The sequence below is a fragment of the Phocoena sinus genome, chromosome 8 (genome assembly GCF_008692025.1).
Source record: "Phocoena sinus isolate mPhoSin1 chromosome 8, mPhoSin1.pri, whole genome shotgun sequence".
Classification (NCBI taxonomy): Eukaryota; Metazoa; Chordata; class Mammalia; order Artiodactyla; family Phocoenidae; genus Phocoena; species Phocoena sinus.
Window position 1 is genome coordinate 104091737 of NC_045770.1, and position 22833 is coordinate 104114569.

General features: G+C 61.0%; 2 protein-coding genes across 7 annotated transcripts; both read right to left on the reverse strand.

Annotated features, from left to right (window-relative positions):
- Positions 1–2670: 2670 nt before the first annotated feature.
- On the reverse strand, positions 2671–5274 carry CD248 (CD248 molecule). Of its 2 annotated transcripts, XM_032641774.1 has the most exons (2): positions 5108–5273; positions 2671–4975 (listed from the first exon to the last, which is right to left on the reverse strand). In XM_032641774.1, the coding sequence occupies exons 1-2, from the start codon at positions 5245–5247 to the stop codon at positions 2953–2955; spliced, it is 2163 nt and encodes a 720-aa protein (XP_032497665.1). In that variant the 5' UTR covers positions 5248–5273; the 3' UTR covers positions 2671–2952. The 2 variants fall into 2 exon arrangements, with proteins under 2 accessions (XP_032497665.1, XP_032497664.1); XM_032641773.1 differs by having other exon boundaries at positions 2671–5274.
- An 8975-nt stretch (positions 5275–14249) lies between these two features.
- Positions 14250–22374, reverse strand: RIN1 (Ras and Rab interactor 1). 5 transcript variants are annotated; one of them, XR_004351199.1, is made up of 11 exons: positions 21851–22367; positions 21527–21707; positions 21315–21429; positions 21150–21222; positions 20916–21007; positions 20024–20761; positions 19115–19420; positions 18674–18805; positions 18397–18548; positions 16139–17449; positions 14681–14810 (listed from the first exon to the last, which is right to left on the reverse strand). XR_004351199.1 is itself a non-coding variant. In XM_032641630.1 (10 exons), exons 1-10 carry the CDS (start codon positions 21934–21936, stop codon positions 16964–16966), a joined length of 2361 nt encoding a protein of 786 aa, XP_032497521.1. In that variant the 5' UTR covers positions 21937–22367; the 3' UTR covers positions 14250–16963. The 5 variants fall into 5 exon arrangements, 3 of the variants coding, with proteins under 3 accessions (XP_032497521.1, XP_032497523.1, XP_032497522.1); XR_004351200.1 differs by lacking the exon at positions 14681–14810 and having other exon boundaries at positions 15269–16287; positions 16657–17449; XM_032641630.1 differs by having other exon boundaries at positions 14250–17449.
- Positions 22375–22833: the final 459 nt, after the last annotated feature.

Genomic DNA, 22833 nt, shown 5'->3' on the forward strand with positions numbered 1-22833 from the left:
CATTCATGGACACCGTCCGCCGGACTCTTGATACCGTCTCGGAGCTCCCTCCAAAGAACCCGAGATCTAGACGAACGGAAACCGGGGGCAGGGAAGGAGAGTGGGCGCCCGGGTCGGGTCCAAGGGGCATCCCGGTCAATAGGGTTCGGACCCAGTAGTCTGAGCATACCCAGAGGCAGTGAGGACTTCGAGGGCCCCAGGTCCGGAGCGGGCGTGGCTTCCGGCCTGAGAAGGTGGGGCCTAGGGTGGGTGGGGCTATACATTAACAGGAGGCGGAGCCTGAGAGGAGAGGTTGGGTTACTTTCTCTGCGTGGTTGATGCCTGCGCTCAAAGCCCCAGAGAGCAGCGCTCTGGGTGGGCGGGACTTAAGGGACCATCAAGGCCGGGGCTTCTGGGCATTCTTAGTGGGAGGGCCCTGGGGCTCTGTGTAGGTGGGCCATTACCTCAGTAAGAAGCGAAAGTGTGTTAGCCATACGTGGGCTGAGCTCTTCCCTTGGTGAGGCCGGTCTGGGGTCCCGACCGTACGATTTTGGATGCTGGCGGGGTGGGGGGGGGGGGGGGCGTGGCTTGTAGCTGGGTGTGTAGCCTGAAGAGATGCTAGAATGGAACGCGGTGAACCCCTGGAGGGCGGAGTTTGCATCTCTACCGGACAGAGTTCATGTCGCTGCGGGATTCCCTACACTCGTGGACCTAGTCCCCAGCTCTGCAAAGGGCGGAGCTGCGTGAGGAGAATGTGTAAACTCTGGGCGGAGTTCATACCTCCTGGAAGCTGCAACTAATAACCTCCAGTCTCCTAACGCCAGCTGCGCTTAGGGGGCGGGGCTATGGCCCTGGTGGGCGGGGCCTAGGTACTGCCTTGGCCGGGGCGGAGCTGATAGAGCAGAGGGGCGGGGCAATCGCTCGGCGAGAACCTCTGAGCTGGCAGGGGGCGAGGCTTGTGGCCTTGGTGGGCGTTGCCTCTGGAGAGTTCCCGAGGGGACGCCTGACAGCAGTGGGTGGGCGTGGCTCGTAGCTCCGAGAAGCCAAGCTGATAGTGCAGGCCCGGGTCGCGCCTGGAGGAGGCGGGGCCTGAATCAGTGGGCGGAGCCTCAAACGCAGCTCTGGGTCTGGGCGGAGCCCCATCTCGGCGCTAGTGGGGGCTCTGCCCTGGGAGGCTGTCTGTTTAGGGCCGCACGCAGCTCCGCATCTGGTGCTCATTACAGGATGACAAAGAGCCGGCTCTGGGCCCCCTTCCCCACTCCCATCCCCGCCCTCTGACAGCAGTGCTTTTAACTCCTTCCTGCCCTCGGGGCGCTGTGGATCTCCTGCCCAGGGTCACAGGAGGGAGCTCTAGTTCTTCTCGTCCTGGCAGACTTTGTCAACCCCCAGTCTGCGCCCCCCACCTTCTTCTCAGACCTAGGCCTTTGGACCACCTTGCGACCCCCCACTCCCATCCAGTGAACCTCTCCGGCGGCGCCTCCAACGTTAAAAGCTTGGGCTGGATCTGTCGGGGGCGTCTGGTTTGAGTTAGGGGAACGTGAGAGCGGAGGAGGGGCGGTGCGTAGCGTTCCCTCCGCCCCCTCCATGCCGCCCCCCACCCCGCGCCTCTATTCGTCCCCAACTCCCGCCCCTCCTCTCCTGGTCCCTTGGGGCCCAGCTCAGCCTTCTAGCCCAGGCCCAGCCCCTGGGGTCAGAGGGTGGCAAAGGGCACTGCATAGGAAAGGGGGCTCTGGGTCACCCCTCCTCGCCTGCCCGGGTGGTCCTGGTGGTTCTGCTCCGTCCTAATTAGAGGTCCCTTAGAAGCTGCAACTGAAAAATCACAGAGGTGGTGGGAACCCACGCCTCCCCCTCCCCCTCCCCTTGCCACGCCTCCCCCTCCTTGGTTCCCCCCAAGGCAATGAGCCCAGGATGAGGGAGGTTGCTGGGTCCCCACAGGCTGTGATTTTTTTCACCCTCCCCTCCTCCCGTTCATGGCACATCTCAGCCTGGAGCAGCCTGAGCCTTGCTCGGTCTGCAGTTCTCCCTCTCCCAGCACCATCCACACAGAGAAGGGCACAGTGTGGCCCAAGATGGGAAAGCCTTGCTCAGGAGGCTGCCCAGGGAGCTGCGTGTGGGATCTCGCTCCTGGGCTCCTGGCTCTCCGCAGCCCAGCTTCTAGGCTCTTACTCCCACCGCCTCCCCAGAGCAGAGAGGAGTGCCTCCCATCACCTACAACCCAGGAGGGTGACAGCACCCTTGACTCAAGCCGCCTGAGCCCCAGACACCAACTTCTGGGCGGCCTTTGAGGAGGGGAAGGGAAGTACCAGAGCTGACTCTCTAGACCGCCTTCACTCCCCAGAATCACCAGGCCTAGAACTTGCCTTTGACCCCCTAAACCCCAGTTTGGCTCCAGTTCAGCAGAAGCCCTCATTCCAGATTCAGTCCCACCTTCTTAGAGTTATGGTAAAAAGAGGAACCAATATGAAATTCTCTTCATGCCGAACCTCCCACTCCTAGGCTCTCTGTGTGACCTTGGGCAAAGCTCTGCCCTCTCTGGGCTCCTGTTTCCCTGAGAATCTCTAAAGCATACCCTGCCTTGAAGAGTCTTACCTTATTTCCTGGGGAACCCAAACAAGCTGAAGGAAGATCCCCTCTTTCTTTTTTCTGAGTCCTCCCAGACCCTCCCCTCAGGCACCAATGGGGGTCAGGAGCTTTGGGTGAGGTTGGCACCCCGTTTATTGGAGAAGACCCCAGAACCCACACCCTGAGGTCCTGGGGGGCCTCGGCATCTCCCCCGTCGTGAGTGCTGGGCCAGGAAACAGAGCTCCCAAGAGTCAGGTCTAGCAGTTGACTGAGAGAGGAGCCTGGCTGGGCCCGGGGGACCAGGAAGCCTTCTGTCCAGCTGGGCAGCCCCCATGGGTCCCTGGTGCAGCCTGGCCCATATGTCCAACGCATGGCCCTTCCCCCACCCCACAGAGTGGGGACTGCGCCCCATCACACGCTGGTTCTGCAGGTCTGCACCCCTGTGAGGCTGCCCCGATGGGGCGCGGGTTCCGTTGAGCCCTTGCTCCCGGCGTGGGTGACCCAGCGATAGCAGTCGGTCACGCGCTTATTGGGCGCGTGGGGGCCACAGCGGGTACAGTACACAATGCCCAGTGCAAGTAGGACCACCAAGAAGACGCATGTTGGCACTAGGAGTGCCACCAGCAGCCACCGATCATCCCTGCGGCTGCGGCCTGCTGGACTGGCCTCCCCCAGGGCTGTGGGGACTGCCGAGGGCAACCACGGGGCCAGGTTGGGGTCAGGGGTACCTTCCCTTGGGACTTGTCGGGCTTTGGAATGGGGGTGTGTCGGGCTAGCGAGTAAGGTCTGGTTAGTGGGGCTCTCTGGGGGCAGGGGAGTGTGGAAGGCTGGGGGTTGGGTGGCAGCAGGCACGGGGACTTGATGGGCAGGCGACACAGGGGGCCTGGAGGTAGTGATCAGAGAAGACTGGACAGTGGAAGTAATGGGATGGTGGGTGGCCTGGGCTTTGAGGACTGGGATATCTGGGGTCACAGGGGTTTGACGGGCGCTGGAGGTGGTGACAAGAGGGGCGTGGTTAGCTGGGATTCGAGGCAAATGAGTGGTGTTCTGGGTATCTGGAAACATGGGGGACTGGTGAGCGGGGAACAGTTCAGGATATTTGGCTGAGATAATTGGGGGCCGGTGGGCAGGGGTCGGTCCTGGGTGTGTGGCAGAGATAATGGGGCGTCGGTGGGCAGAAGGCAGATCTGGAGAGTTGGCTGAGATCTTGGGGAACTGGTGGTCAGAGGGCAAAGCTGGCTGTACTGCAGGGATCACGGGGGGCTGAGGGGCAGGGGTCAGGGGTGGACGTGTGGCAGAGACAATAGGGGGTTGGTGGGCAGAAGGCAGTGGGGGGCGTGTGGCAGAGACCACCACAGGCCGGGTGACAGAGAGCACTGAGGAGTGGTAGGGGACCCTAGGGGCACTAAGCGGGGGTGGCCAGGTGGGGTCCAGGTAGGGCATCCGTGACTCTCTGTCCTCTGGGAAGCTAGGTCTATAGGCCAGGCCAAAGTCAGGTGACTGCGTGGCCTCCATCCACGGGATCCCAGGCATCTCTGTCCAGCCACCATCGAAGACCTCCCAGGCTTCATCTTCATCCTCTTCATCCTCCCCATCATCCAGCAACTCGTCCCCAAGGTCCTGGGAAGCCCGGGCGCCCATGGCCCCAGCAGGGCTGCAGCTGATGCCATCAGCCTCCAGCTCGTGGCCCTCGCTGCAGTAGCACTCAAAACCACCAACGTAGTTGACGCACATCTGCTGGCACACGCCGGCGATCCGGCATTCATCGGTGTCCACGCAGCGGTGCGGCTCATCCTCGGCCGGCCGGAAACCCAGGCGACAGTGGCAGCTGTAGCCCTGTGGCCCTCCAGGCTCACACTGCTGCTCACACAGGGCATGGGCACAGGGGTCCTCGCAGCTGCGCCCGTCCACTGCCAGCCGGAAGCCCTCGGTGCAGCGACAGGACACCCGACCGTCCGCCTCCTCCACGCACTCGTGTTCACAGCCCCCGTTGTCCGGGCCGCAGCCGGTACCGGGGCACAAGGGCCCAGTCCGCGACCAGCCCACGCCACCATCAGGCTGCTTCACGCAGAGCAGAGAGGCTTCTCTGCCAGCCTGGCACGGCACGGCAGCCACAGAGCCGAAGGGCAGCCACTGAAACTCTGCGGACACCAGGTGGAAGGGCGTGGTGTAGACGGCGGGGCCGGCCTGGCCTGCCTCATTGGGCAGCGCTGGGCAGGAGCCCTCGAAGCCAAACTGGCACAGGTAGCCATCGACGGCCAGCGTGCACGAGCCTTCGAGCCAGCGATGCTCGCCACTCGCCTCAAGGGCCGCACAGCGCTGGGCCGGGCAGGGCCCACCCGTGGCGGGCTGGGCCCAGTTGGTGAAGGCCGTGTCCTGGTCCCCTGTGGTCCACGTGAAGCCCCGCAGTGGGCGCTGAGGCTGGCAGTGCCGGGCCTGCCGCTGCAGCCCGATCCACAGCAGCCGGCTGGCCGGGCCGGGGCCCACCAGGCTGTCCACGCGCCGGGCCTCCTCGGGGGTCCGCGGCGTGGCCAGGTCGCCCCCCAGCTCACGGCAGGCCCGCCAGGCCTCCAGGAAGGTGCGGCGCCGCGGGAAGAGCGCGTAACAGCTGCCGGGGCCGCAGGCAGCGCGGGGCTCGGCGGCCCAGGGGGCCTGGCCCAGCGTAGGCACCGCGGCCGCCCAGGCCAGCAGCAGGCGCAGCAGCATCGCGACGCCCCCTGACTGGCCCGGGCCCGGCCGGCAGCCGCTCTTGACAGGGGGAGGGACTGGGGCCTCCGGCGGGCGGGCCGGGGGCGGGCCCGGGCCGGGCTCAGGCCTTGTAAGGAGTGGGCTGGGGCCGCTGCCAGCTCCCTTCTCTCGCTCCCCGGGGGCCCCCAGAGCAGGAAGCAGTCGGGCGGGGGGCAGGGGTGGGGGGTGCTGAGAGTGGGGGCAGGGGAGGGGAGGAGGCGCTGCTAACGGGCTGGGAGTCGAGGAGAGGAGGCTGGACGACCCTCAGAAAACTCCAGCGCCGTCTGGGGCTCTTGGCGGAGGGTTGAGGTCGCTTCCCAGAGACTCACAGAGACCCCAATCGGTACACACTGACCTCATCACACCCGTGAACAACTGCTTGTCATGTGTGTGGAAGCATGCTCCCACATCACACACGTGTGTGTGCTCCTCTCCACACACAAGAGCACTCTCTCGATACTCTGTCTCTTCGTCCCAGAGTTGCACATACTCTGACATGCTAAACCCTTTAGGTGTACATGCGAAAGCGGTGTGGCGTTCTGCAGGCCCTAACACAGGAAGTCACCCACCTTCGCATGCAGGCCCTGGACGCGGGAAGCACCTCGATCACACAGGCGTGGGCATCTGCAGCCCTCATTTATATACTGAGCTCCTACCTCTGCCCTCAAGCCTCCTGGCTCCAGCTGGACCGGGTGTTGGGGGTGGCCGGGGAAGGAGGAGGGGCAGGGGGCTGCCCTCCCTTCACCTCTGCTCAGCCTGGGGCCCTGGGAACCTGGACTTAGAGGGGGAGGAGGCGGCCCCCAAACAGGAAATGCTTCTCTGGGCTCCCTACTGCAGGAGGGCAGGGTGCATGGGGGAGGGGGTGGGCAGGGTGAACAGGGCTGGCTGGGAGGGGACTGGTGAGAGGCCACGTATGGACATGGGGCGCACAATGGTACACACGTGTGTGTGACACAGGCGTCACATGCGTGGAGCCCTCCTTGCCCCCAGACAGGGCCTGCTGCGCAGGCCTGGCTGGGGTCCTCTTCCCGCCCCTCCTGGAAGCCTCTGGAGGCATGTGTACTGAGCCCATTATTCAGGATGGTCCCTGGGGAGCTGGTTGTCAGATTAACCCGTGCACACCCACTGCACTCTTAGCAGAAATTTGAGCCGGGGCGGGGATGCTGAGAAGAGGTTCTGCCCCTCAGCGTGCTGTCCTGATCCGGCTTCCCACTCTGCCACAATCGGCTGTGTGACTGCAGGAAGTCGCTGACCTTCTCTGGGTCTCCATTTTTCTTACCTACAAAACAGGGCTAACGTGTCAGGGCCCTTCAGCTCAGCAGGGCCATTGTGTCACGGCACTCAGTGTGTGCAAACGTGCTTTGTCAGCTGCAAAGCATGAGACAAATGTTCCTTAGTCTTCTGAGCAAATCTGGGGGGGGGGGGGGCGGGGGATGGAACCAGGGCAGCTTTGCTAACCTTCTTACAGTGGCAGGGCTGGCCTTGCAGACACGGCCAATCCCCTTGAGAACCAGGACTTTAGAAGGGCTTGCTATATGCCAGGAAGGTCATTCTTTCAAGGTTTACATCTGTGAAGCACAGAGAATTATCCCCCTTCTCATGAGAGGAAAGTCAATGCGGGGCAGTTCATCCTTCCCCTGGCTCAGACCCAAAGCCTTGAGGTCATCCTTGACTCCTCTTTCTCCCACACCCCACATCCAATCTCTCAGAAAATCCTGTTGTCTTCACCTTCAGAACAGATCCAGAATCTGACTGCGTCTCACCACCTTTGCCACCCACGTCTGGCCCAAGCCACTACACTTGTCCATTTAGATTTGTGCAACACCCTCTCCTCTGGTCTCTCTCTTGCCTTCTCCATCCTGCCAGAGGGATCTTTTCAAACCCCAAGTCAGATCCAGTCACCCTCCTGCTCAGAACCCTCGAGGCCCCCGTCTCAACTCAGAAGAAAGGCCAGTCTTTACCACGCTCGGCCTCCAGGCTCTTGGGATCTCCCCACAAACTCCCTCTCTCATCCTTCTCCCTTCCCCTCATTCCCTCTGCTCCAGCCACTCTGGCCTGTGGATGTTCCTTAAACTCACCAGGCACATGTCTACCTCAGGGCCTTTGTATTGGCTGTTCCTCTGCTTAGAACACTCTTCCTGAAAGATGCAAAGTCTCTGCTTCTTCACTTTCTTCAGGTCTCAGCTCAGGTATCAACATCCCAGACCACCACCCTCCTCCGCCATACCCTGGGGCTCCCTGGCCCCCTGGTCTTTTTCCATTTTTCTCCTTTGCACTTACCCCTATCTGACGTGGTATATATTTGCTTGCTGGCCTGAATTCCCCAATAGCCAGGGTTTCTCGCCTTCGATATTATTGAGATTCAGGGCTGGGTAATGATATATTCTAGAGACTGTGTTGTGCATTGTAAGATGTTCAGCAGCATCCCTGGCTTCTGTCTAGATGCCAGTAGCATCCCTCCAGTTGGGACAATAAAAAATGACTCCTTGGGACTTCCCCGGTGTTCCAGTGGTTAAGACTCCACGCTTCCACTGCAGGGGGCGCAGGTTCGATCCTGGGGAACTAAGATCCCGCAGGACTCACGGTGCGGCCAAAAAAAAAAAGACTCCAGACATTGCCAAATGTCATGTCCCCTGGGGGCAGCATTGCCCCTAGTGGAGAACTCCAGCCGTAGGAGACTGCGAGCTCCATTTGGGCAGGGTCATTGTCTTATTTCCTACTGTATCCCCTGAGCCTGGAAAGCTCCTGGCCCACATATGCTGCTCAATGGGGTTTGCTGAACGAAAGAATGAATGAATGCACGCATGAATGAGTGAATGAGACTCAGCTAAGTGAAGAATCTGGCTCAGGGCAACGCAGGGGGGATGATGCGATTCTGCCTGGAGCCAAAGCCCACCTGCTCCCCACATTCACCCAGCCTTCCCCAGAAGTCATACCATCCCAGGCCAGGGAGATCCCTGGAAATCAGCAAGCTTTTTTGTGGGTGGGTACACTGAGGCCCAGGGAGTCTCAGAGAGAGTGTGTGGCAGGGCTGGGACCAGAACCAAGGCCTCGGACCCTTCTTCCAGTTCTTTTTGCTGCAGTGCCCTGAGGAGTCGTTGGAGCAGTCTGAGAGTCGGGTATGATGTCAAGAAATGAGGATGGAAGGAAGGCCTCATGGGAAGAAGGCACAGCCTAGACAAAGTTACTGAGCTGGGAGAGCTCAAGATGTGTTTGGAGAATACAAAGGACTCTGCCGGGCCCGGAGGGAGGTTTAGGGTTAGAGGGACAGTGAAGACTGGAGAGAAAGTATCAGAAACGGGGTAGAGGCCTGGCCTGGAAAGCGATGGAGCTGCCCTTGGAAGGCTGGCCTCCATCATGGGGGTCACGGGGAAGAGGCATGATGAGAGATCCCTGTGGCTGGTATGCGGTGGGTGGAGGGGGGACTGGAGGCCAGGGACCAGTCAGGAGGTTGCTGCAATAGTCTGGGAGAGGGGAGGGAGCTGGCTGTAGATCTGGCTAGCAAGGCGGGGCAGGCTGGGGAAGGCAGCCGCTAGAGGCTCTTCAGGGGTGGGTGGGGGCTGGCCAGAGCCTGGTCCAAGGGTGTGGCGGTCCCAGTCATGATTCGGGCAATGGCCAGTGCTGGGGCGTCTGAGGGGAGGCTGCAGGCCGTCTGGCGAGTGGGTGGGTCAGATCAGAGGTCAGGACTACAGCCTCACTGGGGGTGAGGCATTGGGGGGCAGGCAGGAGGAGGAGGGTCAAAGGCCAAATTCCAGATGGCTTGGCTGGGGAAGTGGAGGGAAGCCTGAGCCAGGAGGCAGGCGGTAGTGGGGAGGAGTGGGACACCCTGACCCCAACAAGACTAAGGGTTTGGTAGGTAGAGAATGAGACTTGGAGATGCACCTGGGTGCCCAGTTTGGGTGGGCATCTAGCACTCACTTACCCCCCACCCCCAGGGCCATCCATGTTGGGAGAGGTGGGGTGGAGGCTGCCTAAGAATTTCCTACCCTAGGGTTTCCTTGGTGACGCAGTGGTTAAGAATCCACCTGCCAATGCAGGGGACACAGGTTCAAACCCTGGTCCAGGAAAATCCCACATGTCACGGAGCAGCTAAGCCCATGCACCACAACTACTGAGCCTGAGCTCTAGAGCCCGCGAGCCACAACTGCTGAGCCCACGTGCCACAACTACTGAAGCCTGCGCGCCTAGAGCCCGTGCTCTGCAACAAGAGAAGCCACTGCAATGAGAAGCCCGCGCACCACAACAAAGAGTAGCCGCCGCTCACCGCAACTAGAGAAAGCCCGTGCAAAGCAATGAAGACCTAACCCAGCCAAAAATAAACAAATGAATGAATTAATTTAAAAAAAAGAAAAAGAATTTCCTACCGTCGTCAGGAGAAGGTATATAGTGGGCGCAGCATCATGGATCTGGGGGTGAGGGGATAGAGGGGGGCTTGCTGTGGTCTTCATGCCAGTCCCGTTCAGCCTGACTCATCTTGGTTCCCCTATAGCACAGAGAAGATGCTAACTGATGCAATAAATGCTTGGAGGATGGGGGGATGGATGGATAGATGGACGGATTTAGGAATGAGTAAGTGTATGGATGGATAGATGGCTAAGTAGATGGGTGTGTGGATGAGAAAATGTTTAGATGCGTGGTTGGGTACAGGGAATCAGGCAGAAATGCTAATTTATAATTAGCTGCCACCGTGATGGATGGCACACTCAGAATGTAACCCTATGGATCTGTAGGAGTGCAGCCCAGGAGGACGGGACAGCTTGGGTCACCATCAGCAGGCAGCATGCGTGATGCTTCCCTGTTACCACACAGCCTGTTTTCTCCATTGGGGCCTGAGGCCAATGTGTCTCCCTGGCTGGGGTGGGGACAGCTCAGGACACCAGGCGTGGCTGACTCACATTGGGAGTCAGGAAGCTGGGGTTCCCTGCTCTGATCATGGCCCTTTTGGGGAGAGCTCACCTCAGGAGGGCCATGGAAACAGAAGCCCACTTCCCCAGAAGGAACGTTGTCTTCCAGCTACTGGGACAAGCCAGACGGTGATTCTGGATGCAGTATGTGGGCCTGTTGGTGTTGGGGTGAAGGCGGCTTGCAGAGGGGCTGGCCCTCAGAGGGCCCAGTGGAGCAGCCAGCATGGGGGAGCCGAGTGTGATTGGGGGGCGCCCCCCCGGGCAGGAGTCCTAGAGAGCATTGGCACGAGGGCCGCTGAGCCAGCACATTGCTTTGTGTACAAATCACCTCCTTTCCTCCTTTCTCTTTTGTCCCCATCCCCCCACCTCTCTCCATTTCTAAATTCTTCCCAAACCACCCCAGCCTTCAGGCTTCAGGAGGAAGGGCCAACGGGTGGGCGGGAGGCGCCTGGTCTTGGGTGGGAGAGGTCCCAGGGCAGGAGTGGGGAGGGAGGGGAATCTGGGAAGGAGGGGGTTGATTGCGGCCCCCTCCCCTGCCCCACGTGCTGTGCCACACCCTGTGTGCTTCTGGATGGGAGAGACCACAGGAGGGGTGTGTTGCTGGACCAGACAGGGTGGGAGAGAGAGGCTTGGAGAAGGTGGGACCCAGGAAGAAGGGTTGTCTTCCAGGCCTGGCCCCTGGGGTAAAGGATTCTGACAGCTGGAGGGGGCTGAGATGGGGCACAGGTGTCTTTGTCATACAGAGAGACTGTGTGTCTGTGGATGCATGACCGTGGTGTGTGTGTGTGTGTGTGTGAGCGCGCACACACGCTTGTGAAAGCCTGGCACTGCTGTGGGTGTGCACAGCTGGGTGATGTGTGTGTCCTCGAGGGCCCACACGTGTGCCCACAGCTGTGAGGGGAGAAGCATATGGCTGCCCCTGGATTGCCCAACCTGGGCCCAGCTGGAGCCCCAGTCTCTCTCCTGGCAGATGCCTGACCTGAACATCTGGCCACATCTGCCCAGGGGGCCATGAGTCCTGGAGCCCCCAGCAGAGCTAGAGGGGCCCGGCCCTTCCGCTCAGTGTTCACACGGCCCAGAGAGGGACGAGGCTTGCCCTAGGTCACACAGGCGGAGGCAGAGCGGGGACTGTACCCGAGCCTGGGGATCCCAGGACAGGTGCTCTCCCGGCCTTCACTGTTCTTGTCCTCCCTCTGGAGCCCTTTGCCCGTGCAGCTCCATGGAGCGTCCCTGAAGCTGGTCCTGCCTTGGCCCTGCCATGTGCTCCAGGGACGTCCCGGATGGCCCTTCTCGGGCCACAGCTTCCTCATCCGTGTGAAGGGTACCTATGCAAGTGGACTCTCTGATCCCTGTGGCATCTGGCAAAGGCCTGCCACTCAGGGTGACCCACTCTTCCCCGTTTGCTGAGGACTTGCCTGGTCTCAGCACTGCAAGTGCCGTGTCCCTGGAGCCCCCTCAGCCCCGGGCCAAGAAAGATGGTTGGTCACCCTGTCTCCAGGGACATTTCTCTTTCCACCACATCCTTTCCATTGCTACGCTGGTCTCCGCCCCTGCCGTCTCCACTGGCACCTGGAACTTTCCCCTTCTCTTCCTGCCCGTTCACATTCCCCAGGGACCTCTGTGTCTCACTGTCCCTCCCTCTGACTGCAGGGTCTCTTCCTCCCTGTTCCTCTCTTCCCTCTCTGTTGGGGTCTCTAGCTCCCCTGTCTGTCTCTGGGGTCCCTCTTTCTCCTCTCCTGTCCCAAGCATTGTCACCTTGTTGGTTTCTGGGGTCTCTCTGTTCTCTGCCCTCTTCTGTTTCCCCCCTCTCCATCTCTGGTGTCTCACCCGCTCTGTCTCCCTGGTCCTGTCCCCGGGTCTCTGGCTCGCCACCTTCCCTGGGTGGCCCAGGCCTCCCTCGCTCCTCTCCCCCAGCTCGCACCCCCAGTGCTGGCTGGGGTGGGAGCCAGGTCTGGGGGCTGTGACCGGGCCGGGAAGGGGAACCCAAGCAGACATGGTATTTATGTTAGGACTTCAAAGTGGAGCAGAACCTGAGGCGGGGGTGGTGAGGGCTGTCAGGGGTGGGAGGGGTGGGAAGATGGTGGGCAGAAGCCAGACTGAGGTCAGCTCAGGCCCCTTCCTGGTGAGGGTCTCCTTGGTGACACACACCTCTCCCATGGGGACACTGAGACCCAGAGTAGGAACGGAGTGGGCTATTTTGGTGCAGAGTTCCAAGAAAGGCACTTCCTGCACCCCCGCCCTGTCCCCTCCTTTCTTTCTGTCACCCTGCAGGAGCAGCTGGGTCCTCTGAGCATCAGCCCGGCCTGGGAGGCAGGGGCTCCGGGGGCAGCAGGAGCAGAGGGCTGCATCTCAGCAGGAAAACATCCCTGGCGCTGGGACAAGAGCGCGTTCTCAGCTCTCTGGCAGAGGTCTTGCCTGGCAGGACAGCGAGGGTCTGTAACCCTGTCGGCCCCGACTGGGCCAGGCTGGTCCAGACCCTCGAGGCCTCTGGGGGCCACTCGGGCTGCCTGCCCCAGGGCCCAAGGGGCCAAGATGGCCGTGAAGGTCACCCCACCCCTGTCCCCCCACCCTTGGCCTAACCCCTGCTAAAGACACCCAGCTGCTGGGGCCGGGAAGGCACGGGGTCAGGGGCCCAGGCCATGGGCGGGGTGGGCAGGAGGGACTGATTGTCTCATCCTGCGACTCAGATCTGTGTCCTAAGCCCCTCCCAGGAGCCAGACCCAGCAGACACCCCTTCAGCCTGGGCCACCCCCTCGGGAAGCCCCCCTCCCAGACCAGAGGCTTGCTCTGGACCCAAGACCCTCTGGTCTGAAGCCCGCCCAGGCCTCCAAAGCCCCTGCCCCTGGACCAGTCCCCCCCACCCCCCACCCCGCTTCCCCAGGCACTTCCCGTGAATCACTCAGACTGGAATCTGATGAGCTCAGGCCTCCCCACCCAGTGCTGCCGGCCTCTGCCTTCTGCCTGGCCAGTGGGGTCACCACGCCCCCAAGAGGGTCTTCTCAGCAACTCCCAGCCCCCAGCAGGGTCCACCATGGGGTGGGGTAGCTGAGTGGTGGCAGGGATAGGCCACGGCAGGGGGTGAGATTAGTCAGGAGAAGGACTTGGACCTCTTTTGCATCATCAAAAATGTATGTGTGTCGTTACGTTGTATGTGTATCTCTGTGTGTGTCTGCACTTGTCTCTGAGTTTGTGTGTGTGCGTCTGCACTTCCATGCCTGTGCAGCGTGGGAAGCAGCAGGCATGTCCGAGAGGGGACCTTGGGTGTGTCAGCGGCAGTCCTGCAAGGGTAGGTGTAAGCGTGCCATGGGAGTCCTTGTGGAGCAGGTCACCACATGTCTCTGTGTTGGCCTGTCTCCATGTATGTGCCTCAGGGTGTCACATTCTGAACCCAAGAGGGAGAGTGTGAGGGAGTATCTCTGAGTTTGCAGATCTAGGGATGTCTGCGTCAGGGTGTGGCTCAGAGGAGGGGCCAATGTGTGTCACTGTGTCCCATCCTGCAGGGCATGAATGGCTAACAGTGTCAGGGTGTCCTAACACCCTGGGTGTTCCTGTTAAGGGTGGCGGTGCTCAGGCTTCACTGTAGGTGACCCTGGCAGGGCAGGGTGTCACACAGCCTGTGAGCAAATGTGAGTCAGGCTGTTTGCGTGTTAAGCTGTGGGCATGAAGGCGGTCACAAGGCCATGGCAGGGTGTTGAAGTTGAGTCAGGGTGTTGTGGGTCGCAATGACCGCTTTCCTCATCACCCTGGCAGGGTCCTCTCTCAGGCCACCCCACAGGCCTGGCTCCTGAGCCTGCCTGGCCAGAGAGCCCTGGGGGGAAGAGGCCGCTCTCTCATTCCCTTCCCAGCCTCCAATAGCAGGATCCCCATTCGCAGGACGGTCCCAGGGCCCTTCCTGGCACCAGGTCCTGCACAGGTCCTCTGAATGTCCTGGGTCCCCGGGTGGCCTCAGGAGAGAAGGGAACCTGGCATGTGACTGGGAGTGGGGCACGCCCGCCCCCTGGTGGCAGCAATGGAGGATGTGCCGCCCCATGTCCCAAGCCATGGGATGAACAGTTAGGCTGAGTCTTCAATCACTCCACATATATTTACTACATGCCAGTTCTGGGCCAGGCATTGTTCTAGGCCCCCAAGATTCAGCAGGGAACAAGGCCGACTTGGCTCTGGCCTTCTAGTGAGGAAGACAGACAATAAACAAACTCACACAGGGAACTACTGTGAGGTGATAAGTGCAACATTTCCAAGTGAGGAAATGACTCTGCTGCTCCTCCAGAGATCCAAGCGTCAGGGTTCCAGCCCTGCCCTGCAGCAGTGGATGCTGGAACTGGCACGGCAGCTCTCAGAGCCCTGACTTCCTCTTCCAGAAGGCCAAAGGTGGAAGGCAGTAGTGGGAGTGGGGGGGGGGGAGCAGTACGGAGTCCGAGCGCACAGTAGGCTGTTACTGCCCAGATCACAGCTGTCTCCCTCTGGCTGGGGCTGCGGGTGCTTGGTCCATACAGACACAACAGATTGCTGAGTGGAAGAGTAAACAACTCCTTCTGCTTTGGAGGATTGCAGAATCCGAAGCTCCACGGAACCTGGTGTCTGAGTCCTCTGCCCTGTAACAAGCCACTTTGCCTGAGCAAGCCTCAGTTTCCTCATCTATAAAATGGGGACAATAAGATCAGTTCTAGACCAGCCTGTCATTGCCTGGAGCCCCAACCCCTGTCTCATGACCCTTGGTCATGATGATTTATCTGGCCGGGACCCCTAACCCATCAGAATTTCTTCAGAAGGTAAACCAGAAGATTCAGGGAGCAGGCAGGGCCTGGCAGTGCTCCAGTGAGCCACTGCTGGGGGCATGCTGAATTCTCAGAGCCAGGAATTAGGACTGAGCATGGGAAAGAGGTGGGAAGGGCTTGCAGAGGCCCCCTCGCAGGGGCCCAGAAGCCTCAGCCAGTCCTAGTTCCCATGAGACCAGCTCTTCATCCGGCCCTGGGGTTCTCTGAACACCCCCTGCAACCATTCCAGGTCCTTCCTCTGAGACTGAACTTGAGACATCCTGTGTTTGGTTCCCAGAACCCAGCCCTCCCTTAACCTCCCACCCCACTGCCCTTCCCTCTTAGTTATCAAACTCCAATTAGTGGACAACATTTATTGAGCGCCTGTGGAGTGCCCAGCACTGTACAGGGCACTCGGGTGGGTGCGGGACTGGGGGGGACATACAAAAGAGTGAAGGGAGAATCCCCACCAACGAGAAGCTTGTGGGGGGCGGGTAGAAGTGGGGGAAGTTAGAGCTGCTGATGGCCTAGTGAGAAATTTGGGAGCCCTGCAACCTGGGCTGTATCTGGAGGGTCTGAAATCCCAATGTCCAGGATTTCTACCTTCCAGTTGTCATGTCTGATATATGAGCCGATGTCCCTTTGTGCTCAGTGTCTGAGGGAGCACCTCAGAGACTGGCTAGGGTCCTCCTTCCACCAGGGGCTAGTTCCTTCCCAGGGAGTGGTCCCCTGAGGCTGGCCTCATTCAGACCCCTGACTCCCAAGATAGCTGAGGGCCAGAGGTCTTGGCCCTGGCACTGCCCCCAAGTTGCCTGGCAGCTGCCAGACTGCAAACCCCGTGACCACCTACACTGCCGCTGCCCTGGAGCTGCGTTCGTCCATCAGGTCACCCTCTCGGCAGCTTCCTGAGCCATGTGCACCCCCTTGTGGTTGTTGCTGGTATTTTCTTTGCTCATTTGTCGCCTGATCTGGGCCTCCCTTTGGGGTCTACCGGACCTTGAGGGTTAATTTACTGGTGGTTTAGAACACAAAGAGCAGCTGGAACCTGACCCCTGGTTTGGGTGTGGGGGTCCCAATGGCCTCCTGTGTGGTGTCTTAGGAGTCACTTTCCCAAGCCTCAGTGGGTAAAAAGCCAGGCCCTGTGTCCCGTAAAGCTCTTGTGAGGTCCAAGAGAGTCAAGCGCAGAGAAGATGATTTCCGAATCCTCACCTCACTTCAGAAGCCTGTCTCCTCTGTCCCATTCCCTTGGGACATCACAGTGCCTGGGAGGACTTCCCATGTTGGGAAAGACCAGACGTGGGTGTTCTCTCAGCTGGACCCGACCCAGTCCCCAGGGCTGCCTGGAGAGCCTCTCCCTTCTGTGAGAGTGAAGAACAGACCCTTGGAGAGGTGTGTGTATGTGTGTTGCTAGCATCCAACCTCCTTCCCTCCCCTTTCCCCTAGTCTGAGCTCTGCTTTGCCACAAAACCATCCATTCTGACCCATGGAAGACTTCTGGGAGAAGGTAGGGCAGCAGTAGCACCCCGATTTCACAGATGAGGACACTGAGGTTTGGAGGTGCTTGGCCTCCAGGTGATCTGGGCAGCACTGGGCCCCGACATCTTGCTGCCTCCCCAAATCCTCCTGACACCCAGGAGTGGGTGGGGCCTTTCAGGGCCTTGAAGCCCCACCCTCCACTGCCAGAGGTCGGGCCCCTGTTGGATTTGTCCCCTGTTGGGCACACTCACCACTGCGGGACGGCTGGCCTCCAGCTGGGGGAGAAGGATGAGAGGCCAAGGGGCCTTGGGCCCTTCGTCTGGGGCCTCCCCAAAACCCCCTGGGCTTTACTCCAGTGCCCAGATGTGGCCAGTCCAGGCACCTCCCAGCAGGTGTGATCAGAGGGCTAGACAGTCAGAGGAGGTGGCAGACACGGAGCGGCCCGGGGTGGGGAAGACTAGGGGGCTGTGCCTTGGCCAGTGGGGTGGATGGCTCTGAAAGGCCTTCCCAGCAGGCTCAGAGTTTTCTGCCCCAAATGGCCCTTCTGCCCACTCCCAGCTACTCCTCTGCTGCCTGGCTTCCCTCAGCCTCTGGCCCCCTTGGCTGAGCAGGACCTCCCCTGGCCTGGTCCTCACCCCCCTCGGCCATCGTCTCAGACTCTCCCCTGCTGTCCCTGGGACTGGCTTTGACCTTGGTGTCCCCATCTCCCCGGCCCCCTTTCTCCTGCTCCCTGCCCTCTGCCTCTGGCCTCCCACTGCCCTCCTCTGTGGCAGCCCCCGGGGAGGTGCCCTGGGTCTCGCGCCACTCTGTCCGGCGATAGATGAGGTAGCCGGTGGTGGGGAGCTGGTGGGCCAGGGCTCCGGGGGGCAGGCGGTGGTAGTCCTCCTCCTTGTATAGGAAGAGGCTGAAAGTGTCAGGCTGGGTCACCCGGAACTTGGTGGCACAGAGCTTATTCAGCATGGCAATCGAGGCCCCTGGGGGCACGGCTAGTGTCTTGGAGGTACAGCCACTGCTGGGGTCCTGATAGGCTACGCGGAGGAGGTGCTGTGCAGGAGAAGCAAAATCAAGAACTCAGTCCTGCCTGGTGAGAATCTGGCCGCAAAGCTTGAGGTCTCAGTAGAAGCTCTGCAGGAACAGGGCTGGGATGGTACATATCCAGTGGTAGAACCAGTGGCAAAAGCTTTTTGAATGAGGTGAGCTCTGAGCAGGGGCTCTGAGGAAGGGAGGGATGTGCCTGGGCTAGCGGGTCACAGCTGCAGGCTGGAAGGATGCCCCAGCAGGCCTCTACAGCCTCACAGTCCTACTCAGGTGGCGCTTACTCTGCGCCCTCAGTACTTGTCCTAAATTAACCCATTTCATCCACATAGCAACCCCAGGAGGTAGACACTATTACCCCATTTTATAGACAAGAAAATTGAGGCACAAAGAGGTTATATAACTTGCCCAAGCTCCCAGAGCCAAAAAGCAGCAGAGCCAGCATTTGGATCCAGGATCTGGCTATCAAATCTGGACTCTTAGGCAAGGCTAGAAAGGGTCCCTTGACTGGATGGAAGGAGGGTGAAGGGCAGAGATGCTGTTTGGCTCTGAGGACACCACGCCTGAGCCCAGATGGGAGGGTATGGGGGTCACGGGCTGGAAGCCTGAGTCCAGTTGGGGGCCAGAAGCCAGGATCTGCCTGTGTCCCTTTCCCTCCCCATGTCATGTCTCAGTTTCCTCATCTGTAAAATGGGGATAATAATGATACCACTTCAGAGTTTCTGTGAAGATTCAAGGCTGAGCCGCCAGAGCACTGAGCACAGTGCCGGCTCGTGGAACGCAGCCTCCAGAAAGGCTGGCTCGGACGTGTGTTACGCATGGGGCGCTGTTTCTGTCGTGGGGTAATGCAGGACTGGCCTCTCCCCTTCCCCCTCCTTTCCTGGGTCTCATTGGGCAAAGGAGAGGACCGCGCCAGACAATGCCAGACTCCCCCCGGGGTTGGCCAGTCCTGTTACCTGGAAGCTGTGGGTGGCGGGCAGGCGGCGCTGCTCCCAGAGGCTGAGGGAGGACTGCAGCTCCTGCAAGGGGCTCAGCGGGAGGGTGTGGGCCTCGTTGAGGCCACTCAGCAGGACCAGGCTGGCCGAGAGGCTGGTCAGGTAGTAGCCGCCTGGGACACAAGGGGAGGAATGCGGCTCAGGCTGGGCGTGAGTGACCTGCTCCTTCCGCCTCCTCTGCTCAGTCAGGGTGCCCCAGCCCCACCCAGACAGAAGGGGCGTGTGTGGGGTTCCTCACCCTCTCCAGTGAGCAAGGCAGGCTCCAGCAGCTCTGACATGTACTCGGCCTCCAGCAGCAGCTCGGGAAGGTCGCACTGGGCCAGGACGAGGCTCAGCAGTGGGAGGAATTCATCGGCCCCTGCACCCTCCCCTATGGGTGGTGGAGGAGGAAGCTTCAGGCTCCTCTGGGACCCCAGGGTCAGAATCCACTACTTATCTTAGACAAGGACCCTCCCCTCCGCCTGCCAGGCCTTGGGCACTGTGGTCTCTATGGCAACCAGGGGGCAAGGCCTGGGGAGTGGATGCTCTGCTTTCTGGGCCAGTTTTACCATCTGTGAAATGGGAGGGTTGGACCCTTTTTTTTTTTCCCCCTCCCTGCTGTGCCATTCCTGGAGCCTCTGCCTGGTGGCCTGCCTCTGACTTGGCAGGAGCCAGTGGGAGGTGGTGGGAGAGGGCATACCTGCCTGGGTCCTCAAGGCTGTGTAGAGCAGCTTGCAGGCCTGCAGAAGCCGCTTGACCTGGGCGCTGGGTGAGTAGGCACGAAGTAGCTGCAGTAGCTTCTGGCGCACCTGTTCCATCTCTACTGGGGAGGGCAGGCTTAAGTGGGACCCGAAGGCTCTGGGGCCCTGGGCCCGGGCCAGGCAGAGGCCTTCAGCCAGGCGGCCCAGGGAGCCGTTGGCAGAAAGACGGCGCCGCAGGCGGGCCACCAGGATGGGCCGGAGAGGCTTGAGCACGGAGCGATGCAGCGACTTCTCCAGGATGCATTCTGCAGGGGAGAGGTAGGCTGGGGTCAGGGGAACCAGGGGGGCAGAGTCCCTGGGAGGAAGGGCATGATCAGGAGAGGAGAGGGATGAAAGAGAGGAGGAACCTTGGGACTTCCCTGGTGGCGCAGTGGTTAAGAATCGACCTGCCAATGCAGGGGACACAGGTTTGATCCCTGGTCCGGGAAGATCCCACGTGCCGCGGAGCAACTAAGCCCGTGTGCCACAACTACTGAGCCTGTGCGCCGCAACTACTGAAGCCCGTAAGCATAGAGCCCGTGCTCCGCAACAAGAAAACCCACCACAATGAGAAGCCTGCTCACCACAACAAAGAGATGCCCCTGCTCGCCGCAGCTACAGAAAGCCTGCATGCAGCAACGAAGACCCAACGCGGCCATAAATAAAATAAATAATAAATTAAAAAAAGATTTGGAAACTTGGTGACAGGGAGGCAGGCGGTGGACAGAATTTGCTTGAATGGTGGTGAGACAAAGTGGGTTTGTAAAGCCGCAGAACAGACTGAGAGACAGGCTGGCAGTGTGGGGAGGCAGAGAGGGTGGAATGGGGAGATGGTGCTGAACCGGCAGAGCCCCGGGCTGGAGTCTCACCCAGCCTTTCTGGTGACAGCAGCTTCTCCGGGCCCAGCTCCGCGCTCAGCATGGCTCGGGCCCGGCTCAGCGCCTCACGGATACCCTGCAGCTCCTGGGTCTCAGGGCCGGCCCGCACCTGGGTCAGTAGGTCCTGCACCAGCTGGCCCACGGCTGTGTGTCGGTCCTGCATCAGCGCTGCGGCTGCCCGGCCCACCTGCCGCTCGGGCGCCAGCAGGGAGCAGAAGGCAGCGCTCATGGACCGAAGCAGCGGCCGCCGGCGGCCCAGGCGGGGTGAGGTTGCTGGGCTCCCCTGGGACCCTGGCACCCCCTCCTCCTCTGAGCTGCTGGGGGAGCCGCAATCCACCTCCTGGAGGGAAGGCAGTGGCGGGAGGCTGGGGCCGGTGCCCGCTGGCACACGGTACCCCACTGAGCTCTCCCTCCTCAGCAGCTGGCGAGAGGGCAACCTTTCTGTCTGGTTGGGGGCTGTCCCTGGCAGCACTGGGACTGGGGGAGGCGGCACAGCTGGTGGAGACAGGGGGCTGGAGGTCTCTGTGGACACACGCACTTTAAAGCTCCTCTTGAATTTCTCCCGCTTGGTGGGACCCAGGTCCCCTGGGAACAAGGGGTTGAAGAAACACAAGGCAGCTCCAGTGCCCTGGTCCAGCTCTTGTGGGGACCGGGGCTTCAGCCTGGGCAGCAGTGGGCCTTCAGATGGGCCTGGCTGAGCCTTGGTGTTGAGGGAGGAGCTCCAGAACTCTAGGGAAGAGAAACAAGTTGGGGCCTCAGGGGGTTCAGGGAGGGGGCCCAACCGAGGGAAAGGCACGGGCTTCAGGCTGTGTGCCCACGCCTTCCCTTTCCCTCTTGGCCTCAGCTTGTCCATCTGAGCAACGGGTAGCAGGGGAGCCCTTACCAATGCCCAGATGGGAGATGGCTTCCAGCTCCTTGCGGGTGGCTGCCTGGCAGATGGCTCTGGGGAGCTGAAGCGGGAGGAGAAGAATGTCCCTGAGGCCAGAGAGGGGAGCAAAAAGTCAGGAGTGAGGAAAGCTCCGGGCTGTGGGCACTGAGAGCGTCTGTGTGGGAGGAGGACAGGGTATCCCAGGGAGCAGGGCCCCATGGACAGCAGGCGCCCTGCAGGCAGGCTCACCGGGTGTGGCAGTAGGCACAGATGAGCTGGACCAGGTCCAGGAACACAAGCTCTGAGCCCTCCAAGGAGACGCCTGAGAGACGGGAAGTGAGGTTGTTCTCTGGGGAACCCCGGTGCCCTGCCCTGATGGCTTCCAGCCCCTCCCTCCAGGCCGGTCCCTCTCACCCCCAGGGCTCTCCTGGATGTAGTGGCTGGAGACGAAGGAGGGGCCGCTGGCCTCGGGCAGCCGCATGCACAAGGCTTGGCACTGGCGAGTGTTAGATTTCCGTACCAGGAATGTCTGCGAGTCGACAGGGGTCGGAGGCTCAGGACCTCCACGTCCAGCCCCGCTCCCTCCCACCCTCGGCCACCAGCCCCAGGGGTGGGGGAAGACTCACCCCGGGGGGCTCGGTCCTCAGCACGTGCAGCGCGGCCGCGGCGTTGGCCCGCAGCTGCAGCCACACGGGCCGGGTAAGCAGCAGGCGCTCCCGCAGGCTCACGGTGCGCCCGGGCTGCTGGGGCCCACCTGCTGGTGCCCCGCCGGCATCAGGCACATCGTACAGCGGGTCCTGGGCTGGCCTGGGGGCAGGCGCCAGACCTGAGCAGGGGGCCAGGGGCTGGGAAACTTGCCCAACCCTCTCCCCCTCCTTGCCCCAGGACAGACCCAGCTCTGTGGTCCCCCCGCCCCTGCCCCACCGGGTTGCCCTTCCAACTTCACTAACTTTTCTCTCTCCAGGTGCCCAGGTGCGAAGCTGGTTGGGCTGGGGGCTCCGAGAAGGCCTGCTCCAGACTCTCCAGGGGCTTCCATGGCTGGGAGCTCCTTCGGTATCTCCGGGGACTCAGGAAGAGAATCCAGCCCCCAAGGCAAGAACACTCACATTCCCAGTGGTGAGTAACACTTCCTGAGGGCGGTTCGCCCTGTCACAGCCGCCAGTTAACTCTTGTGTGTCCACTCAGCCCGGGCAGTGCCTGCTTCCTCTGTTCTGGGCCCAGCCTCTGGGGGCAGGGATCGTCTCCACGCAAGTGGCCCTCCGAGGGCCCCAGCTGTGGGGCTACCACCTCCACACAGTGCGTCCTAAAGCCTTGCCAGCCTCCTCGAATCATACAGGTGGGCAGGAAGGGGTTAAGCAGGGCCTATCTAGGTCCCCACAGGCCTCGCCTTTGGGGCACCTTTACGTCTGTGGTCAACTGCTCATCTGTCCGCGGTCTTGAAGTCAGCCTTGTGGGAGAGCGCCCCCTACAGGTCACCGATGACGCATTCCTGAGCTTAACTTGCGTTTTGGGATTTCAGGTTGCCGTGGAGAAAGGATGCTGTGTCTCCATGGAAACTAACCTCTTTGCTTAACTGAGGTTCTGGGGGTGGTTCTAACAGTCAGCGCTAAACAGGGGGGAGTCTGGCTGTGAGGTCGTCAGAACATGGTGCTGCTGCCAGCTGCCTCCCACGCACACAGGCTCTGCCAGCCTGCCTTGCCAATCTGCCAAGTGACTGGGGCAGGTGCAGACATGATCCAGTCTCCAAGCACCGAGTACCCAGTCCCCGTCCCCACCCAAGGCCACGTGCTCTGCCTGTGCCACATGTTGCTTCAGACGTTGCTCACCAGCACCAGGCAGTCCAGGGCCCAGCCCCCCACCTCTGGGGAGCAGGCAAGTGGGAGAACCCCCCTTCCCCAGCCTATACCCCAAGTCAGAGTGGGTAGGCTCCCGC

Excerpts from the sequence above, each read along its gene's own strand:
- CD248 (XM_032641773.1), bottom strand. The coding sequence starts at position 5,247 with ATGCTGCTGCGCCTGCTGCTGGCCTGGGCGGCCGCGGTGCCTACGCTG.
- RIN1 (XM_032641630.1), bottom strand. The coding sequence starts at position 21,936 with ATGGAAGCCCCTGGAGAGTCTGGAGCAGGCCTTCTCGGAGCCCCCAGC. Across the intron at positions 18,549-18,673 it reads TGCCTTGCTCACTGGAGAGG|GCGGCTACTACCTGACCAGC; the intron begins GTGAGGAACCCC and ends CTTGTGTCCCAG. Across the intron at positions 17,450-18,396 it reads CCGCCACCCACAGCTTCCAG|CACCTCCTCCGCGTAGCCTA; the intron begins GTAACAGGACTG and ends TCTCCTGCACAG.